Source organism: Pleurodeles waltl, chromosome 5 (genome assembly GCF_031143425.1).
Source record: "Pleurodeles waltl isolate 20211129_DDA chromosome 5, aPleWal1.hap1.20221129, whole genome shotgun sequence".
NCBI lineage: Eukaryota > Metazoa > Chordata > Amphibia > Caudata > Salamandridae > Pleurodeles > Pleurodeles waltl.
Genome location: NC_090444.1, coordinates 964010172 through 964029887, shown reverse-complemented (window position 1 = coordinate 964029887; position 19716 = coordinate 964010172). Strand labels below are relative to the sequence as shown.

General features: G+C 44.5%; 1 protein-coding gene across 1 annotated transcript in view; it reads right to left on the bottom strand.

The window, feature by feature from the left end:
* Positions 1 to 19716, bottom strand: part of PYGB (glycogen phosphorylase B) — a 635794-nt gene that overhangs the window by 65835 nt on the left and 550243 nt on the right. Inside the window, exon 19 of the mRNA XM_069235083.1 lies at positions 2201 to 2267. Within this exon, the coding sequence (XP_069091184.1) occupies positions 2201 to 2267 (67 nt within the window). The remainder of the gene's footprint in view (positions 1 to 2200; positions 2268 to 19716) is intronic.

The window sequence follows — 19716 nt, the reverse complement described above, 5'->3', positions numbered from 1 at the left end:
TATTACCTAATTACATCCTTTGGCAAGTGATAATTCACTTTGATTTGATTCAGAATTGATTGGTATCTGCGGCTATGGCTGATGAACAACGATTGGATCCAACAAAAATCTGTCCCGACCACCTCTATCAATTCTCACAAATAGTTGCATAGAATCCTGACATATCACATGCTCCTAAGAGGTCCGGAAGAATCAGTGATATCTTAATGCTTTTGTCTAAGTAGGTGATGAGAGCCTCAGTGAAATTCACCAACGTGGTTTCAGGCACTCTGGTTGGTCTGCAACGTTAAGGAAGTATTTTGCTTGCACACGGTACTATAAGTGGCATTGTAACCTTGCATATCTTGATTGTTTTTGTTAAATTGTTTCTAGCTGTCCACACAATAAACATAAAATACAAAATGTGAAAAACGAAAAAGGTTTGTCAGGTGATACCTAATAATGTAAATTGTAAAATGAAATTATACATCAAAGTATCAATGTTGTTTCCAGTGAAGGGAAGCAATGGACAGGGCAATTTCAAAAGAAACAAGGGTACAAAAACAAAGGGGGAGAGAGGATTCATAGTGTGCACACTAGGGGCCCCATAACTTGGTGTATTTGAAAGGTGAAATACATCCATCACACGTCTCCCTTCATGTACAATAAAAGAGAGATGAATGGAATGCTTGAATTAATATCAGACTCTGGTAATTATTCGGGCCATATCTAGGTCCATTGTTATTTTGCACACTACACCACCTCAGTTTGAACCCAGCCCTATGCACATCAGTCTTGACCCTCCTCCAATGGGAACAGCCCAGCCTGAACTGCCAGGACAGGCCATCTCGGATCCAGAACAGAAAAAACCCAGGACAGGCTTCTTCTTAGTTAGGGCTTAACAGCCAGGTACCTGTCCCAGATAGGGCAACACACAAGATGTATACAAAAATATGGTGGACGGACTACCTGAACTAATCTCAGCCACTGGTCATTACTTGGACCACATCCCAGGCCACTGTTATTTTGCACTCCAAGCCACCTCAGTTTGGACCCAGCCGTGTGAAAATCTCTTGACCCTGCTCCAATCAGAACAATCTAGTCTGACCTGCCATACCAGGTCCTCCCTGAATGGGAACTCCAGCAACCCAGGACCAGTTTTGCCCTATTTAGGGATCATCAGCCAGGTATAACCTAGTTCCAGTGACACAGTGTGTACAGAACCACGTCTGAGCATACCCATCCCACAATGGGACTGTTCCCATTGGAGCAGGGTCAATACTTCATTATGCCACCCCACCCCCTCCACCCTAGGATCCATAGACTCTGGAGTGGTGGCCCAATCTGTGCCTTGCTTTTCACGTATATATCATTATCTAAATGGGTTACATTTCCTAGGCATTATTTCAAAGAACTCTACAGTGGCGTGAGCATAACTTTATCACTAGTAAAAGTCTTTTTCTTATTTTACTATTGCATAATGTTGCTGATAATCATTTATTTAAAAGCCATTCCCTATGAAACTGGGTTGAGAACCAGCACTTTTGTGAATTCACCCTGTCTGTTCCGCAAAAGTATTCAAAGATATAGCAAAGGAGGCACTTTCACAACACAAAACCTAACAAGATCCAGCCTCAGTCATGCTATACAAGGTCTTAGCACTGTTTGTCTAACCAGCGTGAAGTCAAGCGACACAGCGCAAGATGTATTTTGTTGCATAAACAAGGTACAGCATTTCTTTGCGTCAATTTCTCAGTGTGCTGAAGAGGTGTCAGGTGAGATTGGGCATGCACCACAAGCTTTTCTGGAACAAAGTGTTTGGGATTGGTGCAGCAAAGGGTGGCATGGTTTCTTGGCTAGCTGAAAGTTTGATGATAAAGGTGTAATCTCGATATCGCCTGGATAAAGTGATATACTTACCCGCTTCCAGTTCTGTTGCAAGGATGCCGAATGTCAGAGAGCCCCACTATGCACTTTTGAACCAGCAGGTCACCAGTATGGGACCCCTCTCTAAATTCCTCCCCTTGCCTGTAGTGCCAGCTGGAGTGACAGCAGCATCATGACGATGTGTGCCTGGTCTCAAAAGGCTGTAATAAAAGTCTAGTAAACCCTTCCAGTAAGATAGGTAATTTATATACAAAAAAGTAATACACCTGGAAGTGAAGCCAATAAATCCAATGAGATTGAAAATGTGAAGATTTCTGCCTTAATACAGACTTACCTTGTAGAGCTGATCCACTTCAGCTTGACTTTTCATATAGGCTTCATAGTCAGCAAACACTTTAAAGCTACAAACAAGTAAAGACAAAGATTTACATTAGGATGAGTTAAGTCGCTTGAGTCTTCTTACAAGCTCTAACATAAACAGATCTGGATACACCTGGAACACAAATGTGTGTTATTAAATTGTTCTTTTTACCTCGGTGACCCATTTGTCCTCTGAAAATCCAACGTCAACTTCCATTTAAGTCTCACCTTTATTAGGACACCTGGTGCTTACATGTTAGTGTATCCAAGCATTTTTTCACATTTTCTGTGTTATGGCCATTGATACTCCACAAGTGAGTTGAACATGTATTATAGTCTGTGACTGCCATTTAAAATTGAATATGTCTGAAAATGCACAGACATTTTAACTGGTACTCACTAATCTCCCATAATGAACACACATGTAAAGAAATAAACATCACCAGCACTTACACATATCCAATATTTGAGTATGCATAGATAATTTCCCTTTAAATAGAGAAGGGTCAAAACATGTACTATCATTACAAAACTGAATTAGCATTGCTATTAATCTTACAAAATAAGATTATTAACAACAGACATATTATTCTGGTCTTTAGTGTGTTTAAAACATTCTACTGGAAACTATGAATCTGGAAAGAGGACAGGCAAAGCAATGGGCTGACTGAAATAAAACAAATGATGTGAGCCAAGAGATACTATAACTATTTCAAAGATTGAAGGTTTTATCAATCAGCGATGTTTTAAATTTGCTTACTCTGTGAGCTCACTTGCTGGCTTCAATAAAAATTACTTCACAAGTAAGATAAATCGTATTATGTCTATGCATGGGCCTGAGGGAGAGCTTGTATGGAGCTTTGTGCGAGGAACAAGTATAAACATTTAGCGTTCTTTAGTACACCTGACTTTATTTTATTTGAAAATTGGATAAAATATGTTTAACTTCTAACCTTAAATTCTTCAGAACACTGAGCATTGCTGATAGTATCCCATCATCCATGTTTTTGATGAATCTTATAGTAAAACTGTTTTATAGGCTACCTCTTAGAATTCACTATATTGTATTCTCCCATTTCCTACCAAGAGTAGATCCTTATAGTCATATACCATACTTCACAAGCTGAAATAATATGATTTAAAATATACCTTCTGCATTGAACACGGTAGGACTACAGATTCCCAATAGGAATGAATGGACTAGATGTTCGTAAACATTTCATACTCTGCACCATGCACCAATGAATAAGCAAAGATCTAAATTACATCACACCCATTGTTGAGCATTTGGGGAAGCCTATGAAACTCCTGTTCAAAGTCAGAGAGGAGAGTTGCCATTAGGAAACTGAACAGAGAAGGACACAATGAGATACACATGAGACATTTTCAGAGATGGAGGAAAACGATTTCAAAGACAGGCTACTTTTTGTAGAAAAAATTGTTTCACATGTGATTATTCGTTATGCTAAAGGTGGCACTACTTACAACACATTTAAAGGCTCAGCAGTTCAAAGCAGACTTGAGATATTATATTACTTAAGGTCTCTGTGCAGGAGTGACATATAGCTAGAAGAAGGTCACCTCTAATATTAGCATTTTTTGAAAGGATCCATTCTGGAGGATACATTTATTTCTTACTATATTTTGCATTTGACTTTCCAGAAAATGAATGAAAGTCATGCAGTGTTTCATCGAAGGAACACACCGAGGCTTTACATTTAGATGTGCACATTACACAGAAGTGGACTGCTTAAATTATAAAGGGAGAATATTGGCATAGAAATGTTTCAGCTCTTCATTAAAACATTTTGAATTGTATTCGCAACTGATAAATTAATATTCAAACTTTATTAAGATCAGGTTCTTCAGGCTTGAAAAGGGAATATACTTCTGAGAAGCATTCTAAAATGAACTGCTTTTCAACCAATACGATTAACTGCTGAAATGGTGAACGGATTATAACTGTACAAATATTTATTCTTATAGGATTTAAGCCATTTTATGAACTAAACAACATTTGTGTTTTAGCCATTTCATACATTATACACATGTATGCGGTTACATATTTATCATAGTAAGAGCGGCTTAAATGCTTTCAATATTTGACAGTATTTTGTAAATTAATGTTTTCAAGTGAAATAGACAGTTTTTGTGTTTATGCATAGTATGTTTATTTGGTTACGTGCACACAGAGTCTATTAGTTACATGTGCATTAATGTAATTGGTTCTCCATCAGACTGCTTCTTGTAGATAGATATCAACCCAGCAGAATGTAGGACCTGTCGATGAAAATAACGTACGTAATTCTAGTTACTGTGCGTTTATTGTTATAAACAGATGGGTCAGGCAACCTTCATAGATCAGGCAGCATATATACAATTTGGTAGATATTGTCTTGATTAAAGTGCTATCCTTTTTCCAGAGCAGCATCCATTAATACATGCCAATTCTAGTCTCTTGACCTCACCTTTTTCTAAAGTCTGGATCTGGATGGAAACCTACCTTAAGTGCGCTAGACCAATCCCTAAATCAGGAACTGTGATGGCAGGTGAGAGTCTCTTTAAATAAGACCTCTGGGGCAAATGCCATCACTTTGCTTTCAGTCACTGTTTGCCTATTCAGACAGGTTCCTCAGATTCCTCTCCTGGGACTGTGCCCTCGGTTTAAGTGCAATGGGGTCACAATACAGTGAACATCAGTCATGTGGCTCTGGTAAGGGAGATACGATGACCCGAGATCCATCATAAATTTACATGGATGGTGTTACTACTCAAGTCAAGTTTTACTTGTGTATTCGGTTGTTTACATCACCCATACAAGTACAATAAAAACAGATAAAAACAAAGTAGCTCAACATTTTCCGTAAATTCCGTCTTTCAAGTTAGGCAGGGATGGCAGGTTCCACAACTCTGATCAGGGCAGAGTAAAAACGAGGATGGACAGCAAAAAGAACTGTCTGACACATGACAAGTTACGCAGTTCCCACAGACCTACATAGCATGGGATTCCTTTGTAAGCCATGACATCACTTCTGGCATCATGTATTTCTAAATATTTCAATTTTTTCCCTTCCGGAGAAAACAAATACTACTCCAGTGCAAACTGAAATGTAACTACAACCTTTCTTGATTCTGGGGGTCATTCCGACCCTGGTGGTCCATGACCGCCAGGGCCGGGGACCGCGGAAGCACCGCCAACAGGCTGGCGGTGCTTCCAGGGCCATTCTGACCGGGGCGGTAAAGCCGCGGTCAGAAAAGGGCAACCAACGGTTTCCCGCTGGTTTACCCCTGGCCCAAGGAATCCGTCATTGCGGCGCTGCTTGCAGCACCGCCATGGGGATTCCGACCCCCTTCCCGCCATCCTGGTCCTGGCGGTAAATACCGCCAGGAACAGGATGGCGGGAACGGGTGTCGTGAGGCCCCCTCACAGGGCCCCATAATGATTTTCAGTGTCTGAAAATCACGACGGGTGCCACTGCACCCGTCGCACACCAGCAACTCCGCCGGCTCCATTCGGAGCCGGCTTCATCGTTGCTGGGGCTTTCCCGCTGGGCCGTTGGGCGGCCTTTTGGCGGTCGCCCGCAGGCCCAGCGGGAAAGCCAGAATGGCCGCTGCGGTCTTTTGACCGCGGTGCGGTCATTCGGCGGTAACCGCATGGCGGGCGGCGCGGTTGGAATGACCGCCTCTGTCTTAAAATCTCCACCTTGGCTTTTGCCAAATGTTGCAGGGCACGCAGCTGGTACCCTTCTCATTAATATTCATGATGCTGGCCAGTTTTTTTGTGTCTGCCATCTTTGACAGTTGCTAAGATTCATCAGACGATGGTCAAAGTAAATTGTGTTTTTCAGTTCAAGACTGTGAGTGCACAGGGCTGCACTAAAAATGACCATCTAATTAGAGCTCTTATGTCATCAGTAGTGGAGTAAAGTCTTTTTTATTGCGTTTGCCAGCATGACTTTTTTAAACACAAAAATTCAAAGCGGTGGTTAAAGCGGACAGTTAATGCATTGTAAAACTGCCACTGTAAGTAGGAGGAAAGGAACATAAAGGGGAGTTTTGGTGCAGAAGACCCCGTGAAACAGTAAAAAGATATCAAGTGTGCTTAAACACAGTGCAAACAAGATCTACATTTCCTTTTGTAAATGTTGACACGAGTGGCTTAATCATTTGAAACTATAGGCCTAATTCACAAAACCCGGGAGGGGGTTGGGGGAGGTGGAATTTGAAATCTGCTCTATATAATCATACCAACACTTGGAGCAAATGCACTATTTTTATTGAATTTGTGGACAATTTCAGACTTGCACTGGGAAATCTGTCCCTAATAGAATTCCAGTGGTAATCACTTGTACCACATGTATGCATGCAGATTTTCCACTGTGTGGCGAATTCTGCATGTAAAGATGTGATGCAATGTGCACATAAGATAAAGATAAAAAAAATCTTTATTTAGACAATGAAGTCCATTAAAGTGCAAAGAAATTAGGTAAAAAGAGTACAAAACAAGCACGTTTTTTATTTAAGATACGTTAAAAAAAAATATAAACCATAATATAACTGGCAATGTAAAGTAAAAATATCTGATTGCAATAACATAATTATAAAAAAAAAACAAGGCAGTTTTGGCATAGAGTTTCCGAGGCTGAGTAATAACGTTTAATTACAAGTGCCAAAGCCTGCGAATACTGCAGGAGCGGGCCCTAAATATTTACGATACTTATTTGTATTCCCTCATCAGAAGAGCTAAGTTCCCACTAAATATGGCGCATTTCTCTATGCCTGCCACCCCTAGAAGTACACCAACGCCTGTATGCATTGCTGGGGGGGGGGGGGGGGGGGGGGGGGGGGAGCTAAATGTGTATATCCAGAAATGTACTGTTAGTATTTACCTACTGTTTCACGAACACTTCAGTTTATGATTATAGAAACTCTAGCACACTGGCAGAATTTCTGTACCCATTCATGACATTTGCGAGGGTAAAATACTGCAAACTTGATTGTATATATCACAACTGGGAATTTATCCTTGCACAAAGACTTTATTGGACCCATTAAGTTGGATTTAGGTGACCAAAATGGTTTACGAATTAAACCCTGTGTCTTTCTAAACCCTATGTCATTTTAAAGAGGTTTTTATTGTTATTTTCAAACAAAAGCAACTGCAATTTAAAAATAATTTAACTTATTCCCACCCTCTCTCACACTCATCACATCATAACCCCAAGTCCAATATTGTTAGCACTAGTTGGCCTGACTCCTGTTTTATCCTCTTTTGTCATCTGAGCTTTTTCATTTAAATACATTTTTGTCCAACAGTAACCTGCCTTACATATATTGTAATTAATACAATGACGCTTAGCAGAGAACTGTAGCAGGACGTGCCATGAAAAAATGACAGAATCTGCCTCCTCCACCGCTGACCCAACTTATTCAAAGTGTAGGAGATGATGGGACCACTTCTGCTACAGAGAGGAACATGAGGCTTTGAGTCAGCCATCCAATAAAGGGTGGCCAGAGCGACATCATTTCTAGCAATGCCATAACATTTGTTTAAATGCTTTTATTGCTTAAATACACACAAGTAAATACAGTACCATAGGACTAACTGTGCGTTTCTTTTAGATACATACATTCACTAAGCCCAGGGGCAGTTTAATGATTTCAGGGGCCCTAGGCCAAAAGTAATTTGGGGGCCCCTGATCTGAACAGCTTTGAATTTATGATCCAATTTCACTTCTTTCATGATCTCTTTGGCCAAGTCACTGACACTGGACAGACACACTGGTCCAAATTCTAAATGTGTTTACATCTAATATTCAGTGACATTGACGTAGGTTTTCAATATTATGATATAATTGCAACTCACTAATATTATTGAAAATAATCTTTGTGACCCCCCTGCCCATTTTTTCATATGTGAGGTACCGTTTTGATCTAAAACAAACTTTGTTTATGAGTGTTGGGTGGTGTTGAAACAAACATTTTTCTGCAAAATGTCTTTTATAGGCTCTGAAACATCACCCACATTAAAAATAAATGAAAGGAAGACGCAATTTAAAACATTCTGTTAAAGAATTATTCAAGGTCATCATACCAAGACTCTATGCAGAACAGAGCTGGCTTTATCAGAGTCCCCTATGAAGGGCTGGGGCCCTGGGCCAGAGCCCACTTTACCCATGCCTCCAAATGTCTCTGACTAAGCCATCACAGCCAAAGTTCATCAACATTTAGGGTGAGGCGGGTCTCTCCCACTATCCTCCACAGCCAACAAACAGACTGACAAGAGGGCCCATATAGGCTCATCACTCTACGGTGTAAGCCTCCAATTGTTCTTTACAGTATACTAGGTCCGAGATCCATTGTCGTTTTGTAGGTACTGTCCCTTTTCTCCAGCACATGGCCACCCTCTTTTTAGCAAATAGCTACGCTATGGCTGCTAGTTTGCGCATTGCAGGTTGTATGTTTGTAACAAAACATGGAACACATTATTGTGGCTGCTGTTCTATTTTTTCAATGATCATACTGCATACGGCCTTTGTAATAGATCTCCAGCACTGGTATATTAGAGGACATTCCAATGCTGAGAGTATGAAATATGTCTCCTCTACCCCACATCTTGCGCATTTTGGGACATATTTATGGCCAAGTGACTCAGCGCTGTGCAGCAAGTCACCTTGCTGAGTTACAGAGAAAGTGCAGGAATGCGCTGTATTTAAAAGACTATGGCCCCTTCCTACCTTTGTCCCTCCGCTGGCACCGTTTTGGCAGCACAGGCGCCTTTGCACCATGGAGCAAGGGTTCCTCCATTGCAAGGAGGATTGTTTTGTGCTGGAAGGAGCATCTTCCTGCAAAAAAAAAACAATCTCCTGAGGCATATTCATTTTTCTACGTGAGCTGTAGTGTGTGGGTTAGGTAAGAGAATGTGTCAGGTGCAGTCACAGCCGTGGTACAGGCGCATACGTTTGTTTTGCTTCGTTGTGGAGACCATTGGAGCACATCCTTGTAAAGCATGTATCAGCTCTACCACAGTGTGGTTCTCCAATATGGATGCAGAGGATATTCCGAGGAGTGATCTGCAATCATTATTTAATGTAGCGGACTTTCAGTGGAGGAACTGATCTTCTCACGCGGAGTCACTAAGCAGGGCTAATTAGGCTGGTTTAGGAGAGGCTCATGCATGATGTTTTCAATAATTATGATCTTTCTGCAAAAATGGGGCAGCCATTTTAGGGTTTTCTTATGTGCTGTTTGCCACCTATTGTGAATTTCAGTCTTGCAGGGTAGAGTACAGCGTATTCTATACCGGCTTATTGAAGTTTATTTTTTTACTGTTAGAAATTTGCATTACACCTCATGGACAGCAACTGGGAAGTCCAGGAAGAATTTGATAGTATTTCCTTTATGAGTGATAATCCCTTTTTCCCTTTGCCAGGCAGAGAACCATGTCTCCTTCTCAAAACTTACTAAGGCAGCTATTATAGGCCAGGCAGAAGTCTCTGGAGGGGGCAAACAGACAAGAGAAGTGTTCAGCTCCGAAGATAAATTGCAAGAGACCCTCCACATAGTTTTCTAGTTTGCTTGTGTTGGTCATTCCAGGTATGAACACTATACGTAGATTATTCCTCTGGGATCTCGCATCCAGATCCTCAGATTTCGCTTTAATAGCTGCCAGTAATTTCTTGATGTTCTCCATTTTGGGTGCCTCTTATTGAATGTTGTCCTCCATGTCTGAAATGGGTTGTTCCGTGGCAGTAAGCCGTTGATTTTACTTATCTGTTCTGGGAACCATGTGATCCATTCTGGCAGTCACAGCTTCGATTTTAATGTTTACAGAGAGTAGGATGTGTTGCTTTATCTGTAGCATAGCTGTCAGCTTTGGGGATACATCAGGAGAGTTTTCCAAGGTTGCCACTGTATCATGCCCTGACTGTAGCAACACAAAAAGATGATAGGCGGAGTGCTGAAACTTTTCAAACACTCACCCCCAGTCACAGATGTGGGATTAATTCATCTTTCTTTTGTTCACCATGGCACGCCAGTTTGTACCCAGCCATATGCAATCCAATCTTGACACTTATTCCAGATGTGAACGGTCCATCCCGAACTGCCAGGCAAGGTCCCCCCTGGACCAGAAACAAGCATCCTGGGACTGGTTTTGGGGTATCACCTCTCATCATCCAGGCTAACTTGAATCCAGGGGCACGGTGAGCAGGGGCCCCACGTCTGGGCATACCCTTCCCACTTAGGGTGACTTTAGCAACACAAAAGGATGATGGACAGAGCGCTGAAACTTTTCAGTCACCCCCAGTCACAAATCTGCATTTAATCAATTGTTCTTTTGCTCACCGTGCCACCCCAGTTTGGTCCCAGCCATATGCAAATCAATCTTGGCCCTGTTCATCACGGGAACAGTCCGGCCCGAACTGCCATGCCAGGTCCCCCCGGACCAGAAACAAGCATCCTGGGACTGGTATTCGGGTAGCACCCCTCATCAGCCAGGCTAGCTTGACTCCAATGGCACAGTGAGCATGGGACTCACGTTTTAGCATTCCTTTCCCACTTGGGGCAACTTTAGCAACACAAACGGAGGATGGACAGAGTGCTGACACTTTTCAAACACTCACTGCCAGCCACAGACCTGGGTTCGACCCATCATTCTTTTGCTCATCATGCCACCCCAGTTTTGACCCAGTCATATGCAAATCAGTTGTGACCCTATTCTCCATGGGAACAGTCCAGCCCGAACTGCCAGGCCAGGACTTCCCTCAACCAGAAACAAGCATACTGGGACCGGTTTCAGGGTACCACCCCTCATCAGCCAGGCTAGCTTGAATCCAGCGGCACAGTGAGCACGGGACCCATGTCTGAGCATACCCTTCCCACTTTGGGCGACTTTAGCAACACAAAAGGATGATGGGCGGAGTGCTGAAACTTTTCAAACACTCACCCCTAGTCACAGATCTGGGTTTAATCCATAGTTCTTTTGCCACCAGGTCACCTAGGACAAACCTCATCATCAGCACACGGGCCGTTTAGCCAGACGCAGATGCGTCACATCCGGAGGTCATGCTTTCCGCCAGGTTTGGTTCATGACTGAAGGTCGCAGCAGTGGCACCCAGTGCTCCAGTGGCCTACGCCTTCAACGAGCACAGAAGAGGTGGCACTGCTGCATATGCAAGGTGGGCCCAAAGCAGCCACATCATTCACCACGTAGCCACTCAGCTGCCACTGTTACCGCCAGCGGTGTGCTTCTCAGGGACCCGTTTTAGGTGCGTGCTATGTGGGTTTTTCAACCCTGTAAGCTGGGTTGCTCAAAGAGGCCTCCCTGGAATGCAGATCAAACCATCAGATTTAGAGATTGCCAGAGCCACACCAGGATGCAACCATGTCAGCTGCCAGCTCTCTAGCGCACCCCCGCAATGCCATAAAGTCTGATGTGTCCATAAAGGGGGTGCAAGCCAACATAGTTCCTGGGCTGGACTCCTAAAAAACCCACTCAATTGTACTTCTTACCTGCCTTTCACAGCTGTAAAGTGGATAGCTGAAATATCCTTGCAAGAAAAGGAGATGGATCCTGGTTGCCATTTAGGACTTACTTTTATTAAGTGTTACTGCAGGCAACTGGTGATCATATCAAATGTGCGATGATGGACCATGATCCACAGGTGACAACCCATGCTAAGGACCAAGGGCCAGAAGTACAAAAATAGGAATAGTGATTACCTAATTGCGAATTTTTGAGAATCACAATTAGGAAATTGCTATTCCTAATATATGTAACTCTTTAGTTTCATTAGTGATTCGTAATGGGTCACAAATCGACCTAGATCATGAATACTAATGAGGTAGGACGAAAATCTGTGACCCACTATGATTCGCTGCCATCACAGGGATGGTGGCCTGGGTCAGTAGACTACCATGTCTGTGACTGCTTTTACATAAAGCAATCATTTGTTTAGGTTGAGCCTAGACAGCGCTGTCGCTTAGCGACCTGTTGCATAAGCTTTGTTGGTTCAACTCCGGCCACTGCTTGCCACTGCTTTCATTTGTCTATGTCAGTGCTCTTTAAAAACCCTTGCTTGCTAGTGTTCAGTCCTGCCTCTTTGTCCCTCTTTTTCGCTTTCACTCCTCCCACTGAGCAGGGACTGTTCCTCCTTTTTTGCTTTCACTCCTCCCACCGAGCAGGGACTAAGTACTGTATCATTACGCTATGGTTCTTTATCTGTTCTTTGGGGGATGATTTTTTTTTTTGTTTCCTGTTCTGTTAATGTTTGCCTACGTTCAGCTTCAGAGCCATAGCTGCTTACATTTTAATGTAGCATTCCTCCCTCTCACCTCCTCTTAATGTCTGCTTTCTCTTTCTCAAACACAAACAGATCTCAGAAGTACCAGAGATGGCAATTCTGGTTACAGCCACCCCTTTCCCTGTTCTCTGACACATTTCCTCTTGCTGCGCTGACCAAGCATAGCAACAATGAGCACTACCCACAGCAAAGGTATGGTTTGTACCCCCTTTGTGCTTGACTGAACTTTGTTTACTGCTGTTCTGATCCTGTTAAACATAACTTCTGATTCATGCAGCACAGGGAGAGGCCCCCCAGGAAGCACTAAAATCTCCTTGACCCTGTTCAGAGTCACATGAGACACTGACGAAGCAAACACAAGAGAAACGGAACAGCTGGTGGCCTCTGAAGGTGAATGGTCTGTGTGCTGTCAAGGAGTTGTCAATGTAACAAATGCTTGTAGCACAGAGCGGCCTGCATCATGCAGAACTTTCACTTCATCTCTACATCTCTCTTCTAAGTACACACCACTGAGTCCCTCTGTTTGTTTCCCGTCTCCATCCCTCTGTCCCTCCCCTTTTCTCCAGAAATACAATACTACCTGCCTGTCTTTCCCTTTCTTCTCTTCGTCTCTGTCCATTTCTCCCCTCCTATCTGCCTTAATCTGTCCCTGACCGTCTATTTCCTTTTCTACATATGAATTTCCCTTCCTCCGCCTCTCACCGGGCCTACCCGTGCACGGCTTCCGCTCATATGCCTTACTCTCTTTCAGCTGCTGTTCTTCTCCTCTCCTCAGTTCAGTGTTCAGTAAATCTCTTTCCCTCACTGTCTCTTTTTCTCTCTCTCCCCCTGCATTCACCTCTCTCTCCAGTATTGTTAACCTATCTACCCCTCTCACTATCCCATTCTCACTCTCCCTTTTGGCCAAATTCTCCCCTCTGCATCTTATCCTTTCCTTCCCCCTCTCCATCTATCCTTTTCTTTCTTTCCCTTTCTGCAAATCTGAATATTTCCTGCTCTCCGTCTGTTTGTTTCTTCCCCTCTTCATCAAAGCCATATCTTCCCACATGTCTACCTCTCTCAATCTCTTCTCTCCTCTCTCATCTATGTATCCCTTTCCCTCTCTGACAGTCTCTTGATTTCTCTTTATTTTATCTATTTCATATTTCCGCCATTCTCTCTCCCTTGCCACAGTATGTAATTTAATGTCCCTCTGTCTCCATTCACATCTTTAGTTACTGCTTGGCAACTATCTCACTTTTCTTCCTCTCCATCTTTCCTTCTTTCTTCTCTCCACCTGCCCCCTTCTGTCCCTCCTCTTCGGCTCATTTCTTCTCCCTCTCAATATTTATTTTCCTCTCCCTACCTATTCACTTCCTTGTTCCTTCCTGCTCTCTCGCCCACTGCCTCTTCCTCTGATCTCGTCTTTCTCTCCTCATGCTGTTCTCCGCCCGCCCTTCTTTTGCGGGTGCAGGGGGAAGGGCCTCATGAATTCTTTGTTTAAAGGGGTAAAAAAGACTCGGGTGGACTTGTTAGTTGTAGGACGTTGGCTCTGTATATACTATTTCAAAGTAAGAAATAGTGTGCACAGAGTCCAAGGGTTCCCCTTAGAGGTAAGATAGTGGCAAAAAGAGATAATTCTAATGCTCTATTTTGTGGTAGTGTGGTCGAGCAGTAGGCTTATCAGAGGGTAGTCTTAAGCATTTGTTGTACACACACAGGCAATAAATGAGGAACACACACTCAAAGACAAATTCCAGGCCAATAGGTTTTTATATAGAAAAATATATTTTCTTAATTAATTTTAAGAACCACAGGTTCACGATTTACAAACAATATTTTAAATGAAAGGTATTTCACTCAGGTATTCTAGGAACTTTGAATATTCACAATAGCATGTACAGGTTTGACAAAAATGGCTATAAGCTATTTTAAAAGTGGACATAGTTCAAAAATCAACAGTTCCTGGGGGAGGTAAGTAAATGTTCAGTTCACAGGTAAGTAAAACACTTACAAGGTTCAAAGTTGGGTCCAAGGTAGCCCACCGTTGGGGGTTCAAGGCAACCCCAAAGTTACCACACCAGCAGCTCAGGGCCGGTCAGGTGCAGAGGTCAAAGTGGTGCCCAAAACACAAAGGCTTCAATGGAAATAGGGGTGCCCCGGTTCCAGTCTGCCACCAGGTAAGTACCTGTGTCCTCGGAGGGCAGACCAGGGGGGTTTTGTAGGGCACCGGGGGGGGGGGAACACAAGCAGGCACAGAAAGTACACCCTCAGCGGCACAGGGGCGGCCGGGTGCAGAGTGCAAACAGGCGTCGGGTTTCTTATAGGAATCAATGGGGAGACCTGGGGGTCTCTTCAATGATGCAGGCAGGCACAGGGGGGGCTCCTCGGGGTAGCTACCACCTGGGCTAGGCAGAGGGTCGCCGGGGGGTCGCTCCTGCATTGGAGTTCAGTTCCTTCAGGTCCTGGGGGCTGCGGGTGCAGTGTGGTTTCCAGGCGTCGGGTTCTTTGAAGCAGGCAGTCGCGGTCAGGGGGAGCCTCTGGATTTCCTCTGCAGGCGTTGCTGTGGGGGTTCAGGGGGTTCAACTCTGGCTACTCAAGGGCTCGCAGTCGCCTGGGAGTCCTCCCTGTAGTGTTAGTTTTCCGCAGGTCGAGCCGGGGGCGTTGGGTGCAGAGTGGAAAGTCTCACGCTTCCGGCGGGAAACGTGTGGTCTTTAAAAGTTGCTTCTTTGTTGCAGAAAGTTGCAGTTTCTTGAACAGGGCCGCTGTTCTCTGGAGCTTCTTAGTCCTTTAGATGCAGGGTAGTCCTCTGAGGCTTCAGAGGTCGCTGGACCCTGTTGGATGCGTCGCTGTTGCAGTTTTCTGCGAAGTAGGGAGACAGGCCGGTGGGGCTGGGGCCAAATCAGTTGTCGTCTCCGTCTTCACTGCAGGGCTTCAGGTCAGCAGTCCTTCTTCTTCTTTAGATTGCAGGAATCTATCTTCCTTGGTTCTGGGATCCCTAAATACTGAATTTAGGGGTATGTTTAGGTCTAGTAGGGCAGTAGCCAAGGGCTACTGTCCTGGAGGGTGGCTACATCCTCTTTGTGCCTCCTCACTGTGGGGATGGGGGCACATCCCTAATCCTATTGGGGGAATCCTCCTTCTACAAGATGGAGGATTTCTAAAAGTAAGAGTCACCTCAGCTCAGGACACCTTAGGGGCTGTCCTGACTGGGGGGTGACTCCTCCTTGTTTTTCTCATTATCTCCTCCAGCCTTGCCGCCAAAAGTGGGGGCAGTGGCCGGAGGGGCGGGCATCTCCACTAGCTGGGATGCCCTGTGGCGTTGTAACAATGGGGGTGAGCCTTTGAGGCTCACCGCCAGGTGTTACAGTTCCTGCAGGGGGAGGTGAGAAGCACCTCCACCCAGTACAGGCTTTGTTCCTGGCCACAGAGTGACAAAGGCACTCTCCCCATGTGGCCAGCAACATGTCTGGTGTGTGGCAGGCTGGCAAAAACTAGTCAGCCACCACTGGAAGTCGGGTATGTTTTCAGGGGGCAGCTCTAAGATGCCCTCTGGGTGTATTTTTACAATAAAGTGCACACTGGCATCAGTGTGCATTTATTGTGCTGAGAGGTTTGATATCAAACTTCCCAGTTTTCAGTGTAGCCATTATGGTGCTGTGGAGTTAGTGTTTGACAGACTCCCAGACCATATACTCTTACGGCTAACCTACACTTACAACGCCTAATGTTTTGCTTAGACACTGTAGGGGCATAGTGCTCATGCACATATGCCCTCACCTGTGGTATAGTGCACCCTTCCTTAGGGCTGTAAGGCCTGCTAGAGGGGTGACTTACCTATGCCACAGGCAGTGTGAGGTTGGCATGGCACTCTGAGGGGAGTGCCATGTCGACTTTGTCATTTTCTCCCCACCAGCACACACAAGCTGGCAAGCAGTGTGTATGTTCTGAGTGAGGGGTCCCTAGGGTGGCGTAAGACATGCTGCAGCCCTTAGAGACCTTCCCTGGCATCAGGGCGCTTGGTACCAGTGGTACCAGTTACAAGGGACTTACCTGGGTGCCAGGGTTGTGCCAATTGTGGGGACAAAGGTACAGTTTAGGGAAAGAACACTGGTGCTGGGGCCTGGTTAGCAGGGTCCCAGCACACTTTTAAATCATAACTTGGCATCAGCAAAGGCAAAAAGTCTGGGGGTTACCATGCCAAGGAGGCATTTCCTTACATTAGTCTTCAGAGAATCTCTCTTTTCAACTTCGGAATGGGCTTCAGATAAGATTTTAAAGATTACGTAGTGAAAAGTAAAGCAGATTTCTAGCGAAAAAAATCGATTTGTAGATGGGTACAATAGTGTGAGACTCAGTGGTGCAACACTACAAACCAATTTGCCTCTGGCTGCTCCTGGGTTTCCAGTTTTTAAAAAATAAAGCTCTTAATACTGTCAATCAGTCTGTTCTTCTAAGAATTTTGTTAGCTGAGGAGAATGAAACATATAAAATGGAAATGAATGTGAATTTGTGTTTATTATTGTGGCTAGTACTGCTGTGGTGTCTACTCACATGGGTTATTTTGTAAACAATTCTAGTGGCTTCCATGATGGGCTCCTCATAGGTCTCGGATACTAAGAGAAGTGGCATAGACTGAGTGAATCAGAGCCCAAAGGCATCGGATGATGGTGCATTCACTCCTCTTCAGTTTATATCGCAAAAAATCACAGACTGTGCTGCCTAAACTCCTGTACTAGGATCCTTCTCTGTGCTTCTACATGACTAGCCACTGGTGTCCGGTGCCAGTAGGGCAAGGTAGGGGTTGCCGAATGACCAGACTCACTCACATGGTTGGAGGGCCTAGTGCAGTGACCCCCACATTGCTTAAGCCTGGTTTACTGTAATGGCATGAGTTGGTCGCTCTAGTGGTATAGATTTATTAATATTCTTAAGATGAAATGGGCTCCAGACTCTTTTATAACAAGCTTTCATGTGGATGTCAGATTGTCCGAAGAATGCATCTGACGTCACATGAGCCTTCTCAATGTTTATCATAATGCCTAACAATTCCAATCCAACCCACATAATTCCACTCCATACCACATACATCCATAACACTCTAAACAGAAACACATGGGTAAAATATATTATCATTTACAATGTCAATAACTCTAACTCTCACAACTGTGAGACCTACTGCACTGCAAATGCTTGTCTTAAATACAACCTGTTTTCCTCAAAGAAAAATGGGATGCGTTTAAAAAAACAAAAAAAGAAACTGAAGTTTTGTTTCTTAAGAGTAAACAGCGGTCCCTTGGACCACTGCCTGCTCTTAAAATATGATTTTCAACCATTCTCGAAGGTCACTTTGGAACCTCTTTCCATTTACCACCAACTTTCAACTGGCAGGAAATTGTGAATGTTCTGTGACCACATTTTGGTCACAAAACATTCGTGCATACCATTCCAATTCGGTATTAGGAACGGATGCCCTCAACACGCCCCTTCCAATCGCTGTAGCGCAAAACCCAAATTATGATTCGGTAAAAGTTATTGAATCGACTTTGTGCATCACAAAAGGCATTTCTGTGGTCGCAAATGGACTAATTCATAGAATCAGGCCTTTTAAGAAAGCAAAAATGCTTCGTACATCTGTCCACAGGTGAATTAACAGTCCTGTAGAAGGTCATTAGTACTCCTCTGCCAATATAACACCCCCTGTTCTCACCTAAGCCCCTGTATTCTGTTGTTGCAATGTCAATTGGGATCTCTGCCCCTATGAGGTGCAGCAGCTGTGACACTGTCTTTATGTAGGACCACCCACCATCAGCTATGAGCAGTGTGTCAGATCCTCGGTCACCAGCTGAACCCTTACATTAAGTTTATATTGTCTCTTGGGCTTTTATTAGCTCCAGGTAGTGTACCCATGGGTCAGTAGCTAGATGTACCTGCCTAATTTCCCTGTGGTACCTCAGATAGCCTTGCAGTACCAATCCAGATGCAACCAGTACCATACGCCCTCATCTGCAGAAACTCACGGCATACTGTGCCACAACACTGACGAAAACTCTATTTCTTTTTCTTTGAGGGCTAACCAGATATCCGAAGCATGTGGGACCATGAAACAGCACAATAATTCACCCGGCCATGGACTATAAATAAAAGGGACTGGCTTTATGTGAAGGTTGTGGAAAGATTAAAACACTGAGCCTTGGCAAAACTTTTTTTTTTAGCGCCGCATTTGCGCCGCTTTTTGACGCAAAACGGCGCAAACCTACAAAATACAATGGCATTTTGCAAGTTTGCGCCGTTTTTGCGTCAAAAAACGACGCAAATGCGGCGCAAAAAAAGTATAAATACGGGCCTTAGACTATCCACAGAAGATTCATAAGTCTGTCGTCAAATAACAGTAGTATTCACCTGCTTTCCAGGATTCTGCCTACATGATGGGATCGAAAACGCCTGCCTTTGACAACTTTTTGTACTTTGGTAATCCTTCTAATATTTCTGGGTCTGTTTCTTTCGGTATTTTTCGATAAGTAGGACTGTAGTGGCATTTGACTCGTGCTCACTTGTAGCTCTTTCAGGAGAGCTCAGGTTGCACTTGATGACAGACGCAGTAAAATAAAAGGTTCTGCATAAACCTGTTTTACAGCTTCAGGGGTGAATCTGCCCTTTTGAGTTCCTGGTTGAAATCTGATCTGTCCCTCCTAGGAGGAGGCAGCGAAATGATAAATCAAGGCAGCTGAGCAGGAATATCTACCCGAATTAAAGAGTGTTTTAACGAGGAGACTGTTTTTAAAACTCAGAGGGGGTCATTCTGACCCCGGCCAGGGTCGGCGGGAGCACTGCCGACAGACCGGCGGTGCCCCGCAGGGCATTCTGACCACGGCGGTTCGGCCGCGGTCAGACTAGGAAAACCGGCGGTCTCCCGCCGGTTTTCCGCTGCCCTACAGAATCCTCCATGGCGGCGGAGCGCGTCCTGGCGGGTCTCCCGCCAGGAACAGGGTGGCGGTAGGGCGTGCCGCGGGGCCCCCTGCAGTGCCCATGCCAATGGCAGGGGCACTGCAGGGGCCCCCGTAAGAGGGCCCCAAAAAGAATTTCAGTGTCTGCCCAGCAGACACTGAAATTCGCGACGGGTGCTACTGCACCCGTCGCACTCCAGCAACTCCGCCGGCTCCATTCGGAGCCGGCTTCATCGTTGCTGGATCTTTCCCGCTGTGCT